Below are 23,739 nucleotides of genomic sequence, written 5' to 3'. Positions count from 1 at the left end.
CCTAGATGGCCATGCTTCTGACTTATGGACCTGGGAGTTTATTCTGCCTCTTCTCAAACTTCATACTAAGTGGAATCACACAGTATTCGTGTCAGACTTTTTTTTTTTTTTTTTTCGATACGCGGGCCTCTCACTGTTGTGGCCTCTCCCATTGCAGAGCACAGACTCTGGATGCGCAGGCTCAGCGGCCATGGCTCATGGGCCCAGCCTTTCCGTGGCATGTGGGCTCCTCCCGGACCGGGGCATGAACCCGCGTCCCCTGCATCGGCAGGCGGACTCTCAACCACTGCGCCACCAGGGAAGCCCTCGTGTCAGACTTTGATTCAACTTTTCTCATCCATGTCGTTGCCTATAGCAGTAGGTTTTTTTTTTTTTTTAAATGCCGTAGTAGCTGTGGTTCTCAATGTGTGATATCAGTGAGAAAACAAATCACGCTGCCAGTTTTGTTTTGTTTTGTTTTGTTTTATTTTATCCCCAGTTTTCTCCATTTCAGTTAATGGCAACTCTGTTCTTCGAGTTGTTTAGCCAGAGAATTTTCAGTAATGAAGGAGAGGATCCCAGGACACTCTGTAGGTTGTGGTAGACAATAAAGGAATAGTAGGTTATATAGTCTGATAATACGAGGTTCAAAATTGGGGATTTTGATGGTAGAGGAAGGGAGAATAATCCAGGTCTAAAAAAGAACAATAAATAAGGTACGTATTCCAAGGGTATGGGCTCCATAGGAGGAAGTTTTCTCAGGAAGGTGAGAGAAGAGGTTAAGAATAATAGATTTTGCTTGTGACGCACTGTGAGTGTTTGGCATTGGGATGCTTGGGACACGGAGACAGGATAAGCACATGCGTGGAGATTAGCGTGGCACGGATGAAGGGTGCTGACATAAATAGATTCCCAAACATAAAGACGTGAATCCTGGAGGAGTCAAGGTGGATAGTGGTGATGGGCTGTAGGAACTGGTGGTTTTCGGGAGGAATGGGGCATTGGTGGGGGCTTCCTGCAGATGGGAGTTATGAAGTCTGGGTGACTGGGTCTTATTCTGCCCCTCATAGCTGCACCACATGCACTTCTTCCACCGGGTCCTTAGCTTTTCCTCTAAGTGAGGCCTTTCTGTGCGCTCCGTCTAAACTTGCAGTCTCCTACCCCCACATGGCTTTTGTGTGTGTTTTCCCCACTAGACTCTGAGTTATTAACTGCTGTCTACCCAGTGCCTACAGCAGTACTGGGCACAGAGTAAGGACACAATAAATGTTAGTTGCTTATCTGTTGCGCTAGTCACAGAGTTACACTAGGAATTTGGTTGTTTTAGAGTATGATTCATACAGCATAGCTGTCCCGTGCTATGAACCAATGAAATTTTTATTGTTGAACATTGAATGAACACAAACAATACTTTATAAAACTGAATTATTTTCAACAATATAACCTTAGTTCTGATTTAATTTTAACTTACTTTTAGCAAACATTTATCAAGTTTCTTCTATCTCCCAGGGATGGATGGTGCTAGACAGTGGTGAATATACAGATACCTTCAAGGAACTCACAGCTTGGTAGATTATGAACACAGAAGCGAAATACCACTAATAATGAGGTGACGCCAAAGCAGTGATGTCAGAGACCTCTAGGGATGCAGATGAGAGACTGCCTGCTGGGCAAGGGGTTATAAGGGAGAAGAGGAGGAACGGACAGCAGCAGACAGTGCCAGGTGAAGCCATGGGGTGGTGGTGACTTCTGTTCTGGGACTAGGGAGAACAGGGTTCCCCGTATTGGGCAAAGAAGCAGTACTGGACTAGGGCCAGATGCATGCACGTGGTTAAAGTGGATATTGATAGTGGCCTATTTTTCCTTTCGTAATCAAATAACTTAGAAGATGCTTTAGCTCCCTTAGTTTTTGGTCAACTGATTGAGCACTTGTGTAAATTCATCAGTAACTGATTAAATCAGAAGGGAACTTTGAGTTTTGATCCCCTCAATTTGGGTATTTTAAAGACGTTTTAAAAATATGTAACTTATTGCCCGATTGCTTTGCTAGTTAAAGTGTTTCCTGTAAGAAATATTCAGTAGGTTTTTGTGCTGGGTTGAGGTTTGGGTTGAATAGCTTTAACTAATAATTTTTGTTGGCTGTCTTGTTTCTACAGGTGTTGGAAATTAACAGCTCTTCTAGCTTTTACATTATTTAAATACAGTAGTGTCATTGGACTAAAATGTTCCTGATGTCAACCTCTTCAGAGTTAAACAGTGGGCAGAACTTCTTAACCCAGTGGATGACCAGTCCTTCTCGGGCTGGGGTCATATTAAATCGTGGATTTCCTATTTTGGAAGCAGAGGAAGAGAAGCGAGTAAATGTGAACATTTCTAGCAGCTTTCCTGTTAAACCCACAGATTTTTCAAATAGCTTCAGCTTTATAAGTGAAGAAGATTCACTTCATGAAGAACAGAAGTTGGAGCCCAACAGCCCTTATAAGTTACAATCAGATAAATCTGAAACACAGAGAGTCTTTCCTTCAACTAAAGAGGGAACACAAATAGTGGCATGTCAGCATGCTCCTGGGCACTGGGAAGATAACAAAAATGACTTTGTTTCAGATCCTGTGAGTGAATCCAAAGAAGTGGCTTATAAAGACCCACTTTTTAAAAAGCTTGAACAGGTAAAACGGGATTTGACTTAATATGTATCTGTGTTATTGCACAGTTATTGCAGGTACGACGAAAGGTCACCTGTTCCAGGTCTTTTTGTTTCTTCCCCTTTACTCTGAAAGCCTCATAATACCATATTTTGCCTTTTGTTTGATATGAAACATTAAAGCATATTTAATATGTAAGATATAAATATAGCACTTACAGTAACATCTTTAGGTTTCTCCCTCATTTTGTAAAAACTAAGTTGGAAATGGTTGACCAAATATTAGGGAAGAAAAGTTGATTATAAATGTACTGATACCTATCCTGTTTTAAGAGTCAAAGGATTCATGTGACTTGTTCTGTTTCTTAGTTGAGAGTTTAGTTTTGGTGGCAGGTTTAGTTACTTAGAGATCCCTCTTTTTTTTTAATTTTTAGAACTTAAAAATTTTTTTTTATTTATTTGGCTCTGCCAGGTCTTAGTTGCGGCATGCAGGGTCTTTAGTTGCAGCATGTGGGATCTAGTTCCCTGACCAGGGATTGAACCCGGGCCCCCTGCATTGGGAGCGCGGGGTCTTAACCACTGGACCACCAGGGATGTCCCTAGAGAGCCCTCTTTGAAACTCTTTATTAGAGAAGATATAAGAAGGGAGATGGGAGGGATTAAGATAAATGTGAGGGGCAAAGGTCCATAAAGAAATATTAAGTTAGTTTAATCAAGTTAATTTTATGTTTAAAAAGCTGAAAGAAGTACAACAGAAGAAGCAGGAACAACTGAAGAGGCAACAGTTAGAGCAACTGCAAAGACTCATGGCGGAACAGGAGAAGCTGCTCACCATGGTGTCTGGGCAGCACACACTCCCAGGTAGTATGTGCTTATGTAAGACCTTTGCTTAGTACAGCGATGGACAGTTGCCTACACTTCCTGTCTTTCATTGTTTGACAGGTCATTTCTACCATTTCTCTATCATGTGTTGCAAACTCCAATTTCTTAAGAAGCCAAGCAGACAACTATGGAATGGTGGTGGTGTAATATAATTGGGATGAGGGATCTGTGCCATTCTGGAGCATGTGTGCCCTGCTTATAGGCATTCATATTTATTTATAAAATAAAATTTTAAAAAGACCCAGCAGAATAAAAGATCCAGAGCTGAATTTGGCCTAGCGCTACTGGTTTACAACCCCTGCCTGATGAATGAAAAACTGCTCAGGGTCGTGAAGATGCGGATGTGTAGAAGCCATTCTGCTCAGCTAAAGAGCCGCACCAGAAACATTTTCTGTGGTAGTAGAGGACAGTTTCTCTGTTGTATGCCAGGTCAATTAATAGAAAGCATGATGTGCTTATCAGTGGGGGGAAAGCAGTGGAAATGTGATCCGGAGCAGTAGTTTTGAAAGTTTTTTGACCGTGCCGCTTAGTAACAAAACCATCTTAAATGATGACTCATAATTTCAAAGAAATTTCATGAATCAGTTCTTACTGGTGTGCCTGGCAGGTAACAAGGATATTTTGTTTATTCTATTGTATGTCATTAAAAAAAAATGCCATTCATGATCTGTTGTGTCTGCTGATAAAATGGATTATGTCCCACAGTTTGAAAAACAGCGGTCTGGAGCAGTTTGCTTCTTGGTGCTACCTTTTAAGAGACACGCTTTACTGATTCAGTAAAATGCTTGTTCTCTTCAGAGGTTGCGCTGGACATTGAGAATACAAAGAAGAACAGATATTGGCAAATGAATGTGCAGAGTGTGGCTGGATGGTACTCGGGGAGTGGTGGTAGTGCTGGTGATGAGAACTGTAGCAAATGAAGAGTGGTTTAGGGAATTTGGATGTTTATGTTAGAGAACATAGGGAACGTGGTATGTATCTTGAAATAATTGAGTGCCTTTATGGAATACATAAAAATAATAATCAAAATCACTTACAATAGCCTGTGATAGTTCTTAAGGTAGAAATAGCACTATGGTAGAGCAATAGGGAAGCAGATGTCAAACTTATTAATATAAGAACTACCTCCATGGAGTTATGGAACAATTGCTTTAGGGCCATTTTCACATTTTTTGGTTTCAGGACCCTGTAACACTCTTGAATTATTGAGGACCCCAAAAAGCTTGTGTTATATGGGCTATAGCTATTGATATTTACTGTGTTAGAAATTAAAACTTAGAAATTTAAAAACTAATTCATTTAAAATAATCAGTTACATGCTATAAATAACTTTTTTTTTTTTTGGCTGCGTTGGGTCTTTGTTGCTGTGTGCGGGCTTTCTCTAGTTGTGGCGAGCAGGGGCTACTCTTTGTTGTGGTGTGCAGGCTTCTCATTGCGGTGGCTTCTCTTGTCGCAGAGCATGGGCTCTAGGCTGAGCGGGCGTCACTAGTTGTGGTGCACAGACTTAGTTGCTCCACGGCACGTGGGGATCTTCCCGGACCAGGGCTGGAACCTGTGTCCCCTGCATTGGCAGGCGGATTCTTAACCACTGCACAACCAGAGAATAACATTTTTTAATGAAAAAAATTTTTCTAAAATATTAGTGAGAAGGATTGCATTGTTTAATGTTTTTGAAAATCTCTTTAACTTCTGGCTTAAAGAACTCAGCTGATTCTCGTATCTACTTTTGCCTCCCATCTCTTCAGTTATGTTGATTTGGTTGATGTATGTGAAAAAAACCCCAGCCTCACACGGACATGTAGTTGGAAAAAGGAGAGAGGAGTATTTTAACAGGCTTTTCAAATAATTTTGGTTATTTCTTTGATACTGCACCAAACTCAACAAGTGGTCGTTTCTTAGCGGTTATTCACAATTTGGAATCTGAAATCATATTAGTGAATTTTCATGCTCTGTTACATTAAAATATATTAGAATGTCTTGCCATTTTTTCTTTAAAAATAAAGATTATTAAAAATAATTATTGCATTAATTAAAATAGATCTCAGTTTCTTTTTTTATTTAGCTGTGTCGGGTCTTACTTGCGGCACACAGGATCTTCGTTGAGGCATGTGAGATCTTTTTCTCTTCGTTGCAGCACTCGGGCTTCTCTCTAGTTGTGGTGTGCAGGTTTTTTTCTCTCTCTAGTTGTGGCGTGTGGGCTCCTGGGCGTGAGGGCTCTCATTGAGGTGTGCGAGCTCAGTAGTTGTGGTATGTGGGCTTAGTTGCCCTGTGGCATGCAGGATGTTAGTTTCCCGACTAGGGATCGAACCCGCGTCCCCTGTATTGGTAGGTGGATTCTTTACCACTGGACCACCAGGGAAGTCCCTAGACCTCAGTTTCTAAAGTATAAAATTTTAGGAAGTTTCTGAAAGTCAGAATCATTCAAGGTCAGAATGATTTATTCTTGAAAGTAATTTTGAGTATGCCTGTAGACGTTTGTATAAGCATAAAAAAGGGTGTGAAATCGTACATGAATATTAATAATAGTTACTCCAAGGGATTGATATATTGGTTTTTTTTGCTGTACGCAGGCCTCTCACTGTTGTGGCCTCTGCCGTTGCGGAGCACAGGCTCCGAACGCGCAGGCTCAGCGGCCATGGCTCATGGGCCCAGCCGCTCCGCGGCTTGTGGGATCTTCCCGGACCGGGGCATGAACCCGTGTTCCCTGCATCGGCAGGCGGACTCTTAACCACTGCGCCACCAGGGAAGTCCAGGGATTGATTTTATAAGAAGATGTGGACTTATGCAGATTAACTTTATACTTCGAATTATTTGAGTTGCCAAAATAAGCAAGAATTACTTCCACAATTTAAAACATCAAATTAAGTGAAATGAATAAATAAATAACAGTAATTACAAACCATACCACTCAGTGGGATGTTATATTATACCTTTATGCATTCTATGAGTGATTGGAATAAACTGAGTGTACATTTCCTTCAGACTCTGGGATCATACAGTTCTAAGTAGAATGACAATAATCTCTCTTTTATTTGCTGTACCCAACCTGTATTTAATTTCCACACCTGGAGTGAGGTTTGTTGAGCTCCAGAGTCTGGGTTTCTACTGATATCTTACTCTCTCAGGTGCACATGGCATAAGAGAAAGGTCACATTAAAAGATAAAGTCATAGGCAGATCATCTAATTTCTCAGATAACACCAAGAGCAGGGATTCCAGAAGGAAGGCACAGAAACTCAGGAGTTAATCATCAAACTGTACTTGGCAAAGCACTGTGCATTTATCCTTCCATAAGACAAAAAGAAACAAGTAAAACTTTTTTTTTAACATCTTTACTGGAGTATAATTGCTTTACAGTGTTGTGTTTCTTTTTTTTTTAAACATCTTTATTGGAGTATAATTGCTTTACAATGGTGTGTCAGTTGCTGCTGTATAACAGAGTGCATCAGCTATACATACACATACATCCCCACATCTCCTCCCTCTTGTGTCTCCCTCCCACCCTCCCTATCCCACCCCTCTAGGTGGTCACAAAGCACCGAGCTGATCTCCCTGTGCTATGTGGCTGCTTCCCACTAGCTATCTGTTTTACATTTGGTAGTGTGTATATGTCCATGCCACTCTCTCACTTCGTCCCAGCTTCTCTTTCCCACTCCCCGTGTCCTCAAGCCCATTCTCTGTACAAGTAAAACTTTTAAGTGATGTTTTCTGGGAACAACATTTAAGTTAACTGCCAGTGATCAATAATTTTTTTTAATATAAAAAATACCTGAACTTAACACATACATTTTGAAAATTTACTGTGCCTTAAAAAAAAAAAAAGTTTTATATAAACCTGGTAGTAAATTATTATGATTATTTATTCTTTCATTAATTATCTTGGCATTTTGAATGGATTTTTCATCACCTTTGGTTTGGTAAAACCAAACCATGCATTGGTTATTTGGAAAATAATAGTTTCCTGAGTTATGTAGGTTTTTAAAATATTGACATATTTCATTATAAAAATTTATATCCATTAATACTACCACAGATCTCATCATAACTGTATTATAAAGTTGTCAAGCTCATGGCGATGGACATGTTTTCCAACATTCTCATTTTTACTTGGAAGTTCAAATTTTATCATTGGCAACGAATATTGTCAGCTTCTTTGAAGTAACTGGCTCACTTGTTTCATCTTTGAGAAAATGCCTGCCATGTACTGAGGTTTAAATCATTCATCGCTTGTCATTCATTCTTTCAAGTAAAAATTATGTTCCCGGGCTTCCCTGGTAGCGCAGTGGTTGAGAGTCCGCCTGCCGATGCAGGGGATGCGGGTTTGTGCCCCGCTCCGGGAGGATCCCACGTGCTGTGGAGCGGCTGGGCCCGTGAGCCATGGCTGCTGAGCCTGTGCGTCCGGAGCCTGTGCGTCCGGAGCCTGTGCTCTGCAACGGGAGAGGCCACGGCAGTGAGAGGCCCGCGTACCGAAAAAAAAAAAGAAAATGATGTTCCCTGAAAGAAGTGTCTAGTTGAGCTTAGCAGATTTTTTTTTGTCTGCGCCACGCGGCATGTGGGATGTTAGTTCCCTGACCAGGGCACTCTACCCCCCTGCATTGGAATCTTGGAGTCTTAACCACTGGACTGCCAAGGAAGTTCCTCTAGTTGAGCTTATAGCTCAAAAATTTCACAGCCCATGTCTTGGTTTACGGCAGAAGTGATTTATGTGTACTTCTCATTTTGTCCTATAGAATGTTCATGTACTCAGGCTTAAAATTTAATTTAAAAATTTAATAATTTTTGCTGCTTTATCTAGGACATTCTTAATTAAAACTTTTTTTAAGGTGTTTTTAAAAAAATTATTTATTTTTGGCTGCGTTGGGTCTTTGTTGCTGTGCGTGGGCTTTCTCTAGTTGTGGCTACTCTTCTTTGCAGTGCACGGGCTTCTCATTGCGGTGGCTTCTCTTGTTGCAGAGCATGGGCTCCAGGCGTGTGGGCTTCGGTAGTTGTGGCTCATGGGCTCTGGAGTGCAGACTCAGTAGTTGTGGCGCACAGGCTTAGTTGCTCCGCAGCGTGTGGAATCTTCTCGGACCAGGGCTCGAACCCATGTCCCCTGCATTGGCAGGTGGATTCTTAACCACTGCACCACCAGGGAAGTGCAAAACTGTTGTTTTTTGGTTTTAAACTGAGAGTACATGGCGGTGACGAACACAGTGACTGCTAGCGCAGTGGGTGCTGCTCTACTGCTTTTGAATGGAGTCTCCAGGAAGTTTCCATTTTGCCTTTGCAGCATCAGTACATATGTCAACACAGTGAAAAAGGCAAGTACTGTCTTAATATTTCTGAAAATAGCTTAGAGCTTGGTGGATGCCCTGAAAGAGTCTTGGAGACCTCCAGGGGTTTACAGATCGTGCTATGAGAACTGCTGCTTTGGGTTGTTGCTCTTCTGTCAAAGATGTCGTTAGGCTGAAGTGGGTTGACCCTTCATTAAAAATATTTAGTGGGAGAGTATTGTTATTAAAGAAGGGAGGTTGAATCTGATACTCAATGAGGGCCTACCTGATTTCCAGTTTTATTTGTGGGCTGGGGATGAGGCAGATGGTATAGGACATAAATGGCATGCCTTTTTTGTGAAACACTTGCCATTATGTCTTTTAATTCTGTTTAATTGAAACAATCTGGGAGAACAGAGGAAAGTAGCAGGATTTCAAGGGACTGGTACAGCAGGCAGGATGGCTAGTATTGCCATCTGTCCTCTAAGAATTATACCTTAGAGGTATATAGAAAGGGAATCCTCTCTCTGTTTATTGGGTGATTTCAAAAGTAGAGACTTAAGAAACAAAACAGGTGAAAAGTAATACAGGAAATTTAGGAACTACAGAAAAGTACAAAACAGAAGTCACCCATAATTCCACCACCTGAGGTTACCAACATGTTAATGGTAATATAAAGGGAAAATGCGTTTATGTGTTGTGACACAGCAGTTACTGATCATCAAGGAGCAATTCAGATTATTTGTAACTATCTGCATTGGTGCTCTCCATTTAACTGTATTCGTCACAGGGCTGTAGAGTTGACAGCTTCCAGCAGTGCTCATGGATGGAGCGTGATTGGTGCCTTCCAGAGTTAGGCGGTGCTGCAGCTCTGCCACGTTCAAACTGCACATGAATCGTGGTATAAATATATTCAAAAATCAAAGGTCACTTTGGAGTCTTACAATTTCATGATTTCGTTAAACATAGTTTCCTATTAATGAGGAAAAGATACTTTTATCACTTGGGAGAAAACTTTGTATTCAATAGTAGGGGTAACAGGTAGTACAGAAAATGTTATAGAAAGTCATCAGTTTTTTTGATTTTCTTAATCGTAAGGTTTAACTCTAGTGCATGATGACCAGAGCCAGAAGTACAGATCTCCAGGAAATTCAGCCACTGTAGAGAAACCCACGCCCTTCTTACCATCATATATCTACCAGAATCAAACCCAAGAAAAAAAACACACTTCCAACATTTTATCCGATGAACAAAACAACTTCCGTAGAAATACTCATCAAGATTTTGTCTTAACTTCAAAAAGTGGTGCTTCTCCCAATTTGTTTTATGAGGCTCAATATCAAGAAGCACTTGTGAAAAAAAATGATTTGAAGGAAGAAAACCATAACCATCCTAAAGGTGAGTTACTTATTTTTCTCTCTTCTGTAGTTAACTGACAGTGTCACCTGGTTGTTCTAAGACAAGAAAAGTCCTTTCTGCATTTTTCCTTGTCCCCTGCATCTTTTTTTTTTTGTGGTATGCGGGCCTCTTACTGTTGTGGCCTCTCCCGTTGCGGAGCACAGGCTCCGGACGCGCAGGTTCAGCGGCCATGGTTCACGGGCCCAGCCGCTCCGTGGCATGTGGGATCTTCCCGGACCAGGGGAGCATGAACCCGCGTCCCCTGCATCGGCAGGCGGACTCGCAACCACTGTGCCACCAGGGAAGCCCTCCCCTGCATCTTTAATTGTGAGATCCTACCTGCTACACAGCCACTGAGCCTGGATAGGACACAGAACCAGACATAGAATTTGTGACTTTCCAGGAACAAATTGCAGGACAACTCATGCCAATTTCAAACCTCGCGTGGCAGCGTGGGTCTTCAAAAAGGGAGGCAGCGAGTTCTGCATGCACCGTTTTTCTTGAGCCCTTAGAAAAGTTTAAAATTGAGTTAAAATGTGTGTGCTGGTGGTGGGGCACAGGATAGAAGATGTGAAGTGTGAGCAGTAGGTTGGTGATGGGAGTTATTACTCACAAAAGGAATCCCCCTAACCCAGACACTCGTCGCTGGCCCTCTGTGTTCCCAGCACCCGGCATGTGCCTGCCGGAGAACTGGCACTCAGTGTCTGATGGTCCAAACTCATGGAGCTCTCGAGGCATTTCTGGTATATTTTCTTCTTGTCCTTTTTTTAAAAATTTTTTTAAGTCCTGTTGCTGTGCTCACTCCCTGGCCTTTTTTTCCCCCTCCACATTTTGTAATCATAAAATATTGTATAATCGATTGTGTTCTTTTCCCACTCAACATGGAAAATGCTTATGGTACGTTCTGTAGCCTTCATAACCGTAATCTTAATGGTTGTCATCTTTATGCAGATCATCAAATATATATCAGTATTTAATGTTCTTTGTGGTAGGACTGAGTCATTTGCATTCTTTTTAATTTAGTTTTCAATTTTAATGGTGTTTTTATGTATATGTTCCTTAGAGTAAGTTACAGAAAAACACAAATGATATGGCAAAAGGTGTCTATACTTACAGTTTTGGATTGGGCAGTTTTGGGATAAAAACTTATTCCTAATTTTGAGTAATTCCTTGGTGTAAAGAGGTCGTGTCTCTTCCTTATTTTTTAAACAGTACTCTCCCTTAACCTTTTCAATTTTTTTTTTTTTTGGCCGCACTGTGCAGCATGCGGAACTTCCCTTACCAGGGATCAAACCCGCGCCCCTTGCAGTGGAAGTGCAAAGTCTTAACTATTGGACCACCAGGGAAGTCCCCTTAACCTTTTATTTTGGAAAATTTCAAACATCCAGAAAAGTTGAAAGACCACTGCTGTAATTACCAGTAACCTACATGCAACAGTTGATATTTTTCCATATTTACTTTGTCTATCTATATTTGTATGTGTGTGTATATACCTGTATCTATACTTAAATTTATATCTGTATTTACATCGGTATATAGTTTGCTGAGTCATTTCATCGCAAATAATATGCAGACATTATATCATTTCAAATATCAAGTAAAAATTAGGACATTCTTCTATATAACCACAATACTGTTATTATACCTAGGGACCTTATCTATGCAAATGCAATTTAGAATTCTCCCTATAATCCCAAAATTGCCTTTTAAAGGTGTTTTTTTAAAAATAGGATCCAGTCAAGGTTTATGTATTACATTCAGTTGTTACAACTCTTTAGTCTTTTTGTTTTGTTTTGTTTTGTTTTTCTGGCCGCACAACGAGGCATGCGGGATCTCAGTTTCCCGACCAGAGGTAGAACCCATGCCCCCTGCATTGGGAGCATGGAGTCTTAACCACTGGACCACCAGGGAAGTCCTTTAGTCTTTTTTAACTTAGGAAAGCCCACACCTTTTTCTCCATAACATTAACCTTTTGAAGACTTGTGTTTTTTTCTTTTTTTTTAAACATCTTTATTGAAGTATAATTACTTTACAGTGTTGGGTTAGTTTCTGCTGTATAACAAAGTGAATCAGCTATACATATACATATATCCCCATATCCCCTCCCTCCTGAGCCTCCCTCCCACCCTCCCTATCCCACCCCTCTAGGTGGTCACAAAGCACTGAGCTGATCTCCCTGTGCTATGCAGCTGCTTCCCACTAGCTATCTATTTTACATTTGGTAGTGTGTATATGTCCATGCCACTCTCTCACTTCATCCCAGCTTACCCTTCCCCCTCCCTGTGTCCTCAAGTCCATTCTCTACATCTGTGCCTTTATTCCTGTCCTGGCCCTAGGTTCTTCAGAACCACTTTTTTTTTTTTTTTAGATTCTATATATATGTGTTAGCGTATGGTATTTGTTTTTCTCTTTCTGACTTGTTTCACTCTGTATGACAGTCTCTAGGTCCATCCACCTCACTGCAAATAACTCAATTTCGTTTCTTTTTATGGCTGAGTAATATTCCATTGTATATGTATGCCACATCTTCTTATCCATTCATCTGTCAGTGGGCACTTAGGTTGCTTCCATGTCCTGGCTATTGTAAATAGAGCTGCAATAAACATTGTGGTACATGGCTCTTTGAATTGTGCTTTTCTCAGGGTATATGCCCAGTAGTGGGATTGCTGGGTTGTATGCCAGTTCTATTTTTAGTTTTTTAAGGAGCCTCCATACTGTTCTCCATAGTGGCTGTATCAATTTACATTCCCACCAACAGTGCAAGAGGGTTCCCTTTTCTCCACACCCTCTCCAGCATTTATTGTTTGTAGATTTTTTGATGATGGCCATTCTGACTGGTGTGAGGTCATTGTACTATACCTCATTGTAGTTTTGATTTGCATTTCTCTAATGATTAATGATGTTAAGCTTCCTTTCATGTGTTGTTGGCAGTCTGTATATCTTCTTTGGAGAAATGTCTATTTAGGTCTTCTGCCCATTTTTGGATTGGGTTGTTTGTTTTTTTGATATTGAGCTGCATGAGCTGCTTGTAAATTTTGTACATTGAATTCTTTGTCAGTTGCTTCGTTTGCAAATATTTTCTCCCATTCTGAGGGTTGTCTTTTCGTCTTGTTTATGGTTTCCTCTGCTGTGCAAAGCTTTTAAGTTTCACTAGGTCCCATTTGTTTATTTTTGTTTTTATTTCCATTTCTCTAGGAGGTGGGTCAGAAAGGATCTTGCTGTGATTTATGTCATAGAGTGTTCTGCCTGTGTTTTCCTCTAAGAGTTTTTTAGTGTCTGGCCTTACATCTAGGTCTTTAATCCATTTTGAGTTCATTTTTGTGTATGGTGCTAGGGAGTGTTCTAATTTCATTCTTTTACATGTAGCTGTCCAGTTTTCTCAGCACCACTTATTGAAGAGGTGGTTTTTTCTCCATCGTATGTTTTTGCCTCCTTTATCAAAGATAAGGTGACCATATGTGCATGGGTTTATCTCTGGGCTTTCTATCCTGTTGCATTGATCTGTATTTTTGTTTTTGTGCCAGTACCATACTGTCTTGATTACTGTAGCCTTGTAGTATAGTCTGAAGTCTGGGAGCCTGATTCCTACAACTCCATTTTTCTTTCTCAAGATTGCTTTGGTTATTTGGGGTCTTCTGTGTTTCCATACCAATTGTGAAAGTTTTTGTTCTAGTTCGGTGAAAAATGTCATTGGTAGTTTGATGGGGATTGCCTTGAATCTGTAGACTGCTTTGGGTAGTATAGTCATTTTCACAATGTTGATTCTTCCAACCCAAGAACATGGTATATCTCTCCATCTGTTGGTATCATCTTTATTTTCTTTCATCAGTGTCTTATAGTTTTTTGAGTACAGGTCTTTTGTCTCCTCAGGTAGGTTTATTCGTAGGTATTTTATTCTTTTTGTTGCAGTGGTAAATGGGAGTGTTTCCTTAATTTCTCTTGCAGATTTTTCATCATTAGTGTATAGGAATGCAAGAGATTTCTGTACTTTAATTTTGTATCCTTCCACTTTACCAAATTCTTTGATTAGCTCTAGTAGTTTTCTGGTAGCATCTTTAGGATTCTCTATGTATAGTATCATGTCATCTGCAAACAGTGACAGTAAATAAAACAGTGACAGTGTTATTTCTTTTTTTTCCTATTTGGATTCCTTTTATTTCTTTTTCTTCTCTGATTGCTGTGGCTAAAATTTCCAAAACTATGCTGAATAATAGTGGTGAGTGTGGGCAACCTTGTCTTGTTCCTGATCTTAGTGGAAATGATTTCAGTTTTTCACCGTTGAGAACGATGCTGGCTGTGGGTTTGTCATATATGGCCTTTATTATGTTGAGGAAAGTTCCCTCTATGCCTCCTTTCTGGAGGGTTTTTTATCAAAAATCGGTGTTGAATTTTGTTGAAAGCTTTTTCTTCATCTATTGAGAATATCATATGGTTTTTATCCTTCAGTTTGTTAATATGTTGTATCACATTGATTGATTTGCGTATATTGACAAATCCTTGCATTTCTGGGATAAACCCCACTTGATCATGGTGTATGATCCCTTTAATGTGCTGTTGGATTCTCTTGGCTAGTATTTTATTGAGGAGTTTTGCATCTGTGTTCATCCATGATATGGGCCTGTAGTTTTGTTTTTTTGTGACATCTTTGTCTCGTTTTGGTATCAGGGTTATGGTGGCCTCGTAGAATGAGTTTGAGAGTGTTCCTCTCTGCTGTATTTTGGAAGAGTTTGAGAAGGATAGATGGTAGTTCTTCTCTAAATGTTTGATAGAATTCACCTGTGAAGCCATCTGGTCCTGCACTTGTGTTTGATGGAATATTTTTAATCACAGTTTCAATTTCAGTGCTTGTGATTCGTCTGTTTATATTTTCGATTTCTTCCTGGATGTGCTTTTCTAAGAATTTGTCCATTTCTTCCAGGTTGTCCATTTTATTGGCATAGAGTTCTTGTAGTAATCTCTCATGATCCTTTGTATTTCTGCACTGTAAGTTGTAACTTCTTCTTTTTCATTTCTAATTCTATTGATTTGAGTCTTCTCCCTTTTTTTTCTTGATGAGTCTGGCTAGTGGTTTATCAATTTTGTTTATCTTCTCAAAGAACCAGCTTTTAGTTTTATTGATTTTTGCTCTTGTTTCCTTCATTTCTTTTTCATTGATTTCTGATCTGATCTTTATTTCTTTTCTTCTGCTAATTTTGGGTTTTTTTTTTTTTCCTTCTCTAATTGCTTTAGGTGTACGTTTAGGTTGTGTTTTTGAGGTGTTCCTTGTTTCTTGAGGTAGGATTGTATTGCTATAAACTTCCCTCTTAGAACTGCTTTTGCTGCATCCCATAGGTTTTTGGGTCGTTATGTTTTCATGTCATTTGTTTTTAGGTATTTTTTGATTTCCTCAGTGATCTCTTGGTTATTTAGTAGTGTATTGCTTCACCTCCATGTGTTTGTGTTTTTTGCAGATTTTTTCTGTAATTGATATCTAGTCTCAGAGTGTTGTGGTCGGAAAAGATACTTGGCACGATTTCAGTTTTCTTAAATTTACCAAGGCTTGATTTGTGACCCAAGATATGATCTATCCTGGAGAATGTCCCATGAGCACTTGAGAAGAAAGTGTATTCTGTTGTTTTTGGATGGAATGTCCTAGAAGTATCAATTAAGCCCATCTTGTTTACTGTATCATTTAAAGCTTGTGTTTATTTATTTTCATTTTGGATGATCTGTCCATTGGTGAAAGTGGGGCGTTAAAGTCCCCTACTATGGTTGTGTTACTGTCGATTTCCCCTTTTATGACTGTTAGCATTTGCCTTATGTATTGAGGTGCTCCTATGTTGGGTGCATAAATATTTACAATTTTTATATCTTCTTCTTGAATTGATCCCTTGATCATTATGTAGTGTCCTTCTTTGTTTCTTTTAATAGTCTTTAAAGTCTGTTTTGTCTGATACGAGAATTGCTACTCCAGCTTTCTTTTGATTTCCATTTGCATGGAATATTTGTTTCCATCCCCTCACTTTCTGTCTGTATGTGTCCCTAGGTCTGAAGTGGGTCTCTTGTAGACAGCATATATATGGGTCTTGTTTTTGTATCCATTCAGCCAGTCTATGTCTTTTGATTGGAGCATTAAACCATTTACATTTAAGGTGTTTATCGATATGTATGTTCCTATTACCATTTTCTTAATTGTTTTGGGTTTGTTATTGTAGGTCTTTTCCTTCTCTTGTGTTTCCTGCCTAGAGAAGTTCCTTTAGCATTTGTTGTAAAGCTGGTTTGGTGGTGCTGAGTTCTCGTAGCTTTTGTCTGTAAAGGTTTTAATTTCTCCATTGAATCTGAATGAGATCCTTGCTGGGTAGAGTAATGTTGGTTGTAGGTTTTTCCCTTTCATCACTTTAAATATGTCCTGCCACTCTCTTCTGGCTTGCAGAGTTTCTACTGAAAGATCAGCTGTTAACCTTATGGGGATTCCCTTGTATGTTATTTGTTGCTTTTCCCTTGCTGCTTTTAATATTTGTTCTTTGTATTTAATTTTTGATAGGTTGATTAATATGTGTCTTCGTGTGTTTCTCCTGTATGGGAGTCTCTGTGCTTCCTGGACTTGATTGACTATTTCCTTCCCATATTAGGGCAGTTTTCAGCTATAATCTCTTCAGATATTTTCTCAGTCCCTTTTTTTTTCTCTTCTTCTTCTGGGAGGCCTCTCTTTTGAATGTTGATGCATTTAGTGTTGTCCCAGAGGTCTCTGAGACTGTCCTCAATTCTTTTCACTCTTTTCTTTGTTCTGCTCTGTGGTAGTTATTTCCATTATTTTATCTTCCCAGTCACTTATCCGTTCTTCTGCCTCAGTTATTCTGCTATTGATTCCTTCTACAGAATTTATAATTTCATTTATTGTGTTGTTCATCATTGTTTGTTTGCTCTTTAGTTCTTCTAGGTCCTTGTTAAAATGTTTCTTGTATTGTCTCCATTCTATTTCCAAGATTTTGGACCATCTTTACTATCATTACTGTGAATTCGTTTTCAGGTAGACTGCCTATTTCCTCTTCCATTTTTTTGGTCTGGTGGGTTTTTACTTTGTTCCTTTATCTGCTGTGTATGTCTCTGTCTTCTCATTTTGCTTAACTTACTGTGTTTGCCGTATCCTTTTTGCAGTCTGCAGGTTCGTAGTTCCTGTTACTTTTGGTGTCTCCCCCCAGTGGGTAAGGTTGGTTCAGTGGGTTGTGTAGGCTTCCTGGTGGAGGGGACTGGTGCCTGTGTTCTGGTGGATGAGGCTGGATCTTGTCCTTCTGGTGGGCAGGACCGCGTCTGGTGGTGTGTTTTGGGGTGTCTGTGAACTTTTTATAATTTTAGGCAGCCTCTCTGCTAATGGTTGGGGTTGTGTTCCTGTCTTGCTAGTTGTTTGGCATAGGGTGTCCAGCACTGTAGATTGCTGGTTGTTGAGTGGAGCTGGGTCTTAGCATTGAGATGGAGATCTCTGGGAGAGCTTTCGCTGTTTGATATTATGTGGGGCCAGGAGGTCTCTGGTGGATCAATGTCCTGAACTTGTGTCTCCCACCTCAGAGGCTCAGGCCTGACACCCGGCCAGAGCACCAAGACCCTGTCAGCCACTTGGCTGAGAAGAAAAGGGAGGGAAAAAAAAAGAAAGAAAAATATAAGGTTATGAAAATAAAAAATATTATTAAAAAAATTAAAAAAAAAATAATAGAAAGAGAAAGAAAGACGAGAGCAACCAAACCAAAAAGTAAATCCAGCAATGATAACGAGTGCTAAAAACTATGGTAAAAAAAACAACAACAAACAGAACTGTAGGACAAATGGTAAAAGCAAAGCTATACAGACAAAATCACACAAAGAAGCATACACATGCACGCTCACAAAAAGAGAAAAGGAAAAAAAACATGGAAGAGAGCAACCAAATCAATAAACAAATCTACCAATGATAATAAGCTCTAAATACTAACCTAAAATGAGCCTAAAACTAGAAACAAATGGATGCAGAAAGCAAATCCCAAGTTGCTCCCAAAGTCCACTGCCTCAATTTGGGATGATTCGTTGTCTATTCAGGTGTTCCAGAGTTGCAGGTACATCAAGTTGATTGTGGAGATTTAATCCGCTGCTCCTGGGGCTGCTGGGAGAGATTTCCCTTTCTCTTCTTTGTTCTTCACTCAGACAAGACAGGGTTAAATGAGGAGCTGATTCGGGGGCTCTGGCTCACTCAGGCTGGGGGAGGGCGGGGTACGGAATGCAGGGTGAGCCTGCGGAGGCAGAGGCTTGCGTTATGTTGCAACCGCCTGACGCGTGCTGTGTGTTTTCCCAGGGAACTTTTCCCTGGATCACAGGACCTGGCTTGGCGGGCTGCACAGGTCCCTGGAGTGCATGCATGTGTGTGTGTGTGTGTGGATAGTGACCTGTGCTCGCACACAGGCCTCTTGGTGGCTGCAGCAGCAGCCTTAGCGTCTCATGCCCGTCTCTGGGGTCTGCGCTGATAGCTGCGGCTCACGCCCATCTCTGGAGCTCGTTTAGGTGGTGCTCTGAACCCCACCTCCTCGCGCATCCCGAAACTGGTTTCTTGCATCTTAGGCAGGTCCTGACTTTCCCGGGCTCCCTCTCGGCTAGCTGTGGCATACTAGCCCCTTCAGGCTGTGTTCACGCAGCCAACCCCAGTCCTCTGAAGCCCGAGCCTCAGCTCCCAGCCCCCGCCCGCCCCGGCGGGTGAGCAGACAAACCTCTCAGGCTGGTGAGTGCTGGTCGGCACCGATCCTCTGTGCAGGAATCTCTCCGCTTTGCCCTCCGCACCCCTGTTGCTGCGCTGTCCTCCGTGGCTCCGAAGCAATCCCCCCTGCCACCCCCTGTCTCCGCCAGTGAAGGGGCTTCCTAGTGTGTGGAAACTTTTCCTCCTTCACAGCTCCCTCCCATAGGTGCAGGTCCCATCCCTATTCTTTTGTCTCTGTTTTTCCTTTTTTCTTTTGCCTTACCCAGGTATGTGGGGAGTTTCTTGCCTTTTGGGAAGTCTGAGGTCTTCTGCCAGATTTCAGTAGGTGTTCTGTAGGAGGTGTTCCACATGTAGATGTATTTCTGATGTATTTGTGGGGAGGAAGGTGATCTCCACGTCTTCTCCGTCATCTTGAAGGTCCCCAAGTAAAGTTTTGTTTTGTAGAATTACCTCTAAAACAGTGCCCTGTGCTTCAGAGTACTTCGTCATTACAGCTCTGTTAGTTTCCTGTCGCTGCCCTGTCAAGAAACTGTGACCACGTGGTGTATAAATTCTTTACCAAGGCAACTCGACACCTTCTTTCTCTGGGGCTGAATCCCCGCTGCTCACGTGCTCTTTACACACACAGATCTTCCATTCACTGCAGTGGGAATTCTCAGTGTGTAAAAGGAGAGGTTTTCCTATCTGCAGACTTTCACTTGTCAACTTCACAGAATGGCTTCCGGATTATTTTGGGGGTCTCAGTCCTCAGTAGCTTGCCAGCGAAGTTGATCTGAATTGAGAACTCAACACCAGATACTTTGAATAAAGTCCAGTCCTAGCAAAGGACTTGCTTCAAAATTTAATCAGTCAGGTAACAGTGTGACCGAACAGAGGGCTCACTGTCAGGTCACAGAAGCCAGTACTATGGCACGGGTTTTTGAGAGGTCAGCTGGAAAGGAGAGCAGAATGTTGTGTTCTCATTAGCATTTTGTTGTTTTCCTTTATCATATTAAAGAATTCCTTGAGAGTTCTAAAATCTTTGGTATACATTAAGTTTAACTAAATATTTTTTTAGTGCAGTAACTTGTAAAATTCTCAAGTTTTAAGACTTTAATCTGCTTTTTTTGAACTAAATTGTTGCTCATTTTTATCCTAGGAGAAGGTATTTTACCATGTTCGGAGAAAATGACGGAACAGATTCAGGAAGGGAACAATACGAACTTAAAAAAAATTGGTGATTCCTCAGAAGTGGTTAATATTGAAGAAAGGTATCATCCATGTTGGAAGGAATTTAGTATAAAGTCATTATTGTTGGTACTTTCTTTGAAAGATCCATAGTTTTCTTGTTTTTGCCTGGGTGTGCTTTTAAGTAACGGGTTGAAGATCCAACTTATTCCATGTTGTCAGCAACAGAAGCAGGTTAGGGAGATACATCAGGTTGACATGTACTGGAAAAATGGAGCAAAGTTTTTTCACCTAAGGGAAATATCTGGATAAAACTAAGCTTCTCTCAAATAAGTAAATCCTGTTTTGGAGAAGAGAAAAAAGTCATATATTGGAGTCTTACACATGGTATCACTTACAAATAATAATTGAGTGAGTGTGGTTACAGAATTTAAAAATTTTATGTCAGAGATAAAATATCAACTGTGAGGTTGTTTACTATTTTCTTATATATTTTAATATACATTATGGAATGACAGATGACTTTTGATTTGTTTATATTATTAAGGATCTTAAAGAATGTATTTAATGAACTATTTTTGAAATATATTTTATTTATGTAATGAATATGTTACTTCAAAAGTTAATCTAAGGTCAGTAGGTGGACTTCAGAGGGGTTTTTCAAATCATGTGTAGAGTGACGTGTATTTCTATATTTTGGAGGATGGAGTGGGATTGTAGCTTTTAATAGATTCTCAGAGGCGATCTGTGACTTTGAAAAAGGTTAGTTCTCAGTCAGGCACACTAAGTGTAAAGTATTCACTGCATGATTTGAATGTTAAATAACTTTACTCTTACGATTAGGCCTATTAAAGCTGCTATTAGAGAAAGGAAACAAACCTTTGAAGACTACTTAGAAGAACAAATTCGGTTGGAAGAACAAGAACTGAAACAAAAACAGCTAAGGGTTAGCATTTCCACTATTTTGATTAAATTATCTTAAGGCTTTAGAGATTTGTTTATAATTTGCTTTAAAAATAACTTTGACATTACTTGGATATACCAGAATTAATTCAAATATTCTTTTATTTTAGGAAGCAGAAGGATCCTTGCTAATCAAAGCAAAACCAAAACAACCATTCTTAAAACGAGGAGCAGGTTTAGCTAGATTTACTAATGCTAAGTCTAAGTTTCAGAAGGGGAGAGAAAATAAACTAGTCACTACTCAGAGCATTTCAGAGGACAAACCTGTGCTTAAATTAGATAAACAACAATTCCAGCGGAAAACTGCTCATATAAATAAAGAACTGTGTACAGAGAACCTTCCTGTCAAAAAGAACAGTAAAGCCAGAACAAAGAGTGGTTGTGTCACACTCGGTCAGAAGCCGAAAGTGCTTAAGGGTAACAATAGGAAAAGTCTCTCTCCAGCAGGATTGAAGATACTGGCAGGGAAGAAAGGTGACGGGCACTTTAGAGGTCAGATCCATTTAGAAAAAACGGTAGAATCTAATGATAAAGAAAATGTACCCGAGTGTACAAAACCCTGTGACGTTGGTTGCAAAATCTGGAATAATACACAAGGTAAAGACAGACTTTCCCTTTTGACAGGGCTGGCCAGCTGCGTGGCTTCTAAGAGCCCAATAAGTGAGACTTCGAAAGAGTCAGAATCTTCTCTTGACATTTCTCTTCAGAAAAAGTTAGAGAATTGGGAACGAGAAAAGGAAAAGGAAAATTTGGAATTAGATGAATTTTTGTTTTTAGAACAAGCTGCTGATGAAATATCATTTTCTAGTAATTCCTCATTTGTACTGAAGATCTTAGAGAGGGACCAGCAGATCTGCAGAGGTCACCGGCTGTCTTCTACTCCTGTCAAAGCTGTGCAGCAAGAGAAGACAGCAACACCGGATCCCATCAGTGAGCGTAACCAAAGTGAGGATCCAGACCGTACCAAGTGTGAAAGTAAGGGTGAGTGTGAGGTTGCACCCAAACAACCGGATTCAGTATCCTCACCTGATGGGTCGCAGGAACAGTCCTGTAAAGTCAGTAGGAAAGTGTTCCAGATGAGCACTTGTGAAAGTCCAACTAGGTGGAATGCAAGCGATGACGAAGGTGGTACAGACAGTGATGATAGCACGGATTCTGAGGAACACCTTGATGTCACCATAAAACCATCAACTGAGGATAAAGAAAGGGGTTTCAGCAGCAGAGAAGATAGTCCCCAAGTCTGTGATGGGAGGGGACCTTTAAGGGACACCAGGACTCAAGAAGAAGATAAGAGGAGAGATGTTGATTTAGATTTGTCTGATAAAGATTACAGTAGTGATGAGTCTATCATAATAGCAGGCTTGAAAAATAAAGCTTCTGATTCCTCAAGAAGATACCCATCTATGAGTAAAATTGACTTTGATGATGAAAGAACTTGGACTGACCTTGAAGATGATTCATTTAAACATGATGTTATTCTTGGGAATGAAGCCGTTTATGGGACTCCCCAGACAACCTACCCTAATAAGAGTGAAAAATGTGTACTGGACAAAACAATAAAAAGGAAGGTTGCAGCAGTTAAGAAGGGAGAAGACTTGAATAAATCCAGTAGGAGCACAAGTCCTCCTCCTACCTCGGATCTGATGATGAAATTCTTCCCTTCTTTGAAACCAAAATCAAAATCAGATTCACGCTTGGGAAATGAACCCAAGTTAAACATAAATCAAGACCAGCCACCTGGTAAGTCAGAGCATTGTAAACTATGTAATGGAATGTTACAAGTCTAACATTTATTTTATCAGTATGTTGTCAGAATGCTTATTGAAATCCCAACCTTTCTAGATGCTCGGTGGAAATCTAGTAGGTGTTTTAGTAGGTAAGTTTAGTAGGTAATTTGTTAAAATTTGATTTGTTTTGTGAGTCTAATGTAATAGTCACTAGTATAAGAGTTTTGGAAGAATTGTGATTTCAGATTTTTCAAATTTTAGCCTGTATCTTATTGCTAAGGCTTTAAAATTAATTATTATAAAGTGAGATAACATTTAAGTTTCTTTTATAACCAGGGAATACCCGATTTGTGGTTTGTGCTACTGTGCTAACCTCTGTGTGTGTGTATTTTTTTAATTAGTTTTTTTTTTTTTTTTTTAACTACCTCATGCATTTACTTGCCAAATATGATGAGGAAGAAACACAGTAAAATTCAAGTTTCTTTTCTTCCCCAGACCTGGGCTCTTAGAGACATCAACTTTCCCATTTCATTTGTGTATTCTACAAAGATTCCATGCATATGAAAGCATACGTGTGAACGTGTATATAGTCCTCTTTTCTGCACATATGACAGCGTATTTCTTATATGCTGTTCTGCACCTGCTTATAATAAGTTTTGAAGATTGTTCTAATACACACATCTGTCTCATTCCATTTAGTGGCTATGTAGTATTTAGTTTATGTGATGGATTTTATTAACTTACATTGAAAACAGTTTTCCATTATGTCATGTTATATTATAAACTCTGAATGTCTAGCAAAGCATAGGTGCTTTAAAATAGAAATTATAACTTAAGGTAATTTTTAAAAATACTCTGATTTTAAAAATAATATTTTTTGCAGGAGTTTTGGAAGTTAAAAAGTGTAGAAGCAAAAATGTTTATAACTAACCTATCCTAAAGTAATTGTGATATCATTTTGGGATATTTCTTTCCATTCATTTTTCCTGTGTATTTTTCATATGGTAGAGACATATATTATAACTCGTCTCAT

General features: G+C 39.9%; 1 protein-coding gene across 1 annotated transcript in view; it reads left to right on the top strand.

Moving 5' to 3' along the window:
• Positions 1-2,201: 2,201 nt before the first annotated feature.
• The window catches only part of CENPJ (centromere protein J), a 46,154-nt gene continuing 24,616 nt past the window's right edge, over positions 2,202-23,739 (top strand). Inside the window, exons 1-6 of the mRNA XM_065896317.1 lie at positions 2,202-2,645; positions 3,358-3,481; positions 9,852-10,151; positions 19,988-20,099; positions 20,860-20,962; positions 21,090-22,719. Of these exons, the coding sequence (XP_065752389.1) occupies positions 2,202-2,645; positions 3,358-3,481; positions 9,852-10,151; positions 19,988-20,099; positions 20,860-20,962; positions 21,090-22,719 (2,713 nt within the window). The remainder of the gene's footprint in view (positions 2,646-3,357; positions 3,482-9,851; positions 10,152-19,987; positions 20,100-20,859; positions 20,963-21,089; positions 22,720-23,739) is intronic.

The sequence above is a fragment of the Phocoena phocoena genome, chromosome 18, assembly GCF_963924675.1.
Source record: "Phocoena phocoena chromosome 18, mPhoPho1.1, whole genome shotgun sequence".
Taxonomy (NCBI): Eukaryota; Metazoa; Chordata; class Mammalia; order Artiodactyla; family Phocoenidae; genus Phocoena; species Phocoena phocoena.
The sequence above is the reverse complement of the archived record's forward strand: the minus strand, read 5'-3'. Positions and strand labels throughout refer to the sequence as shown.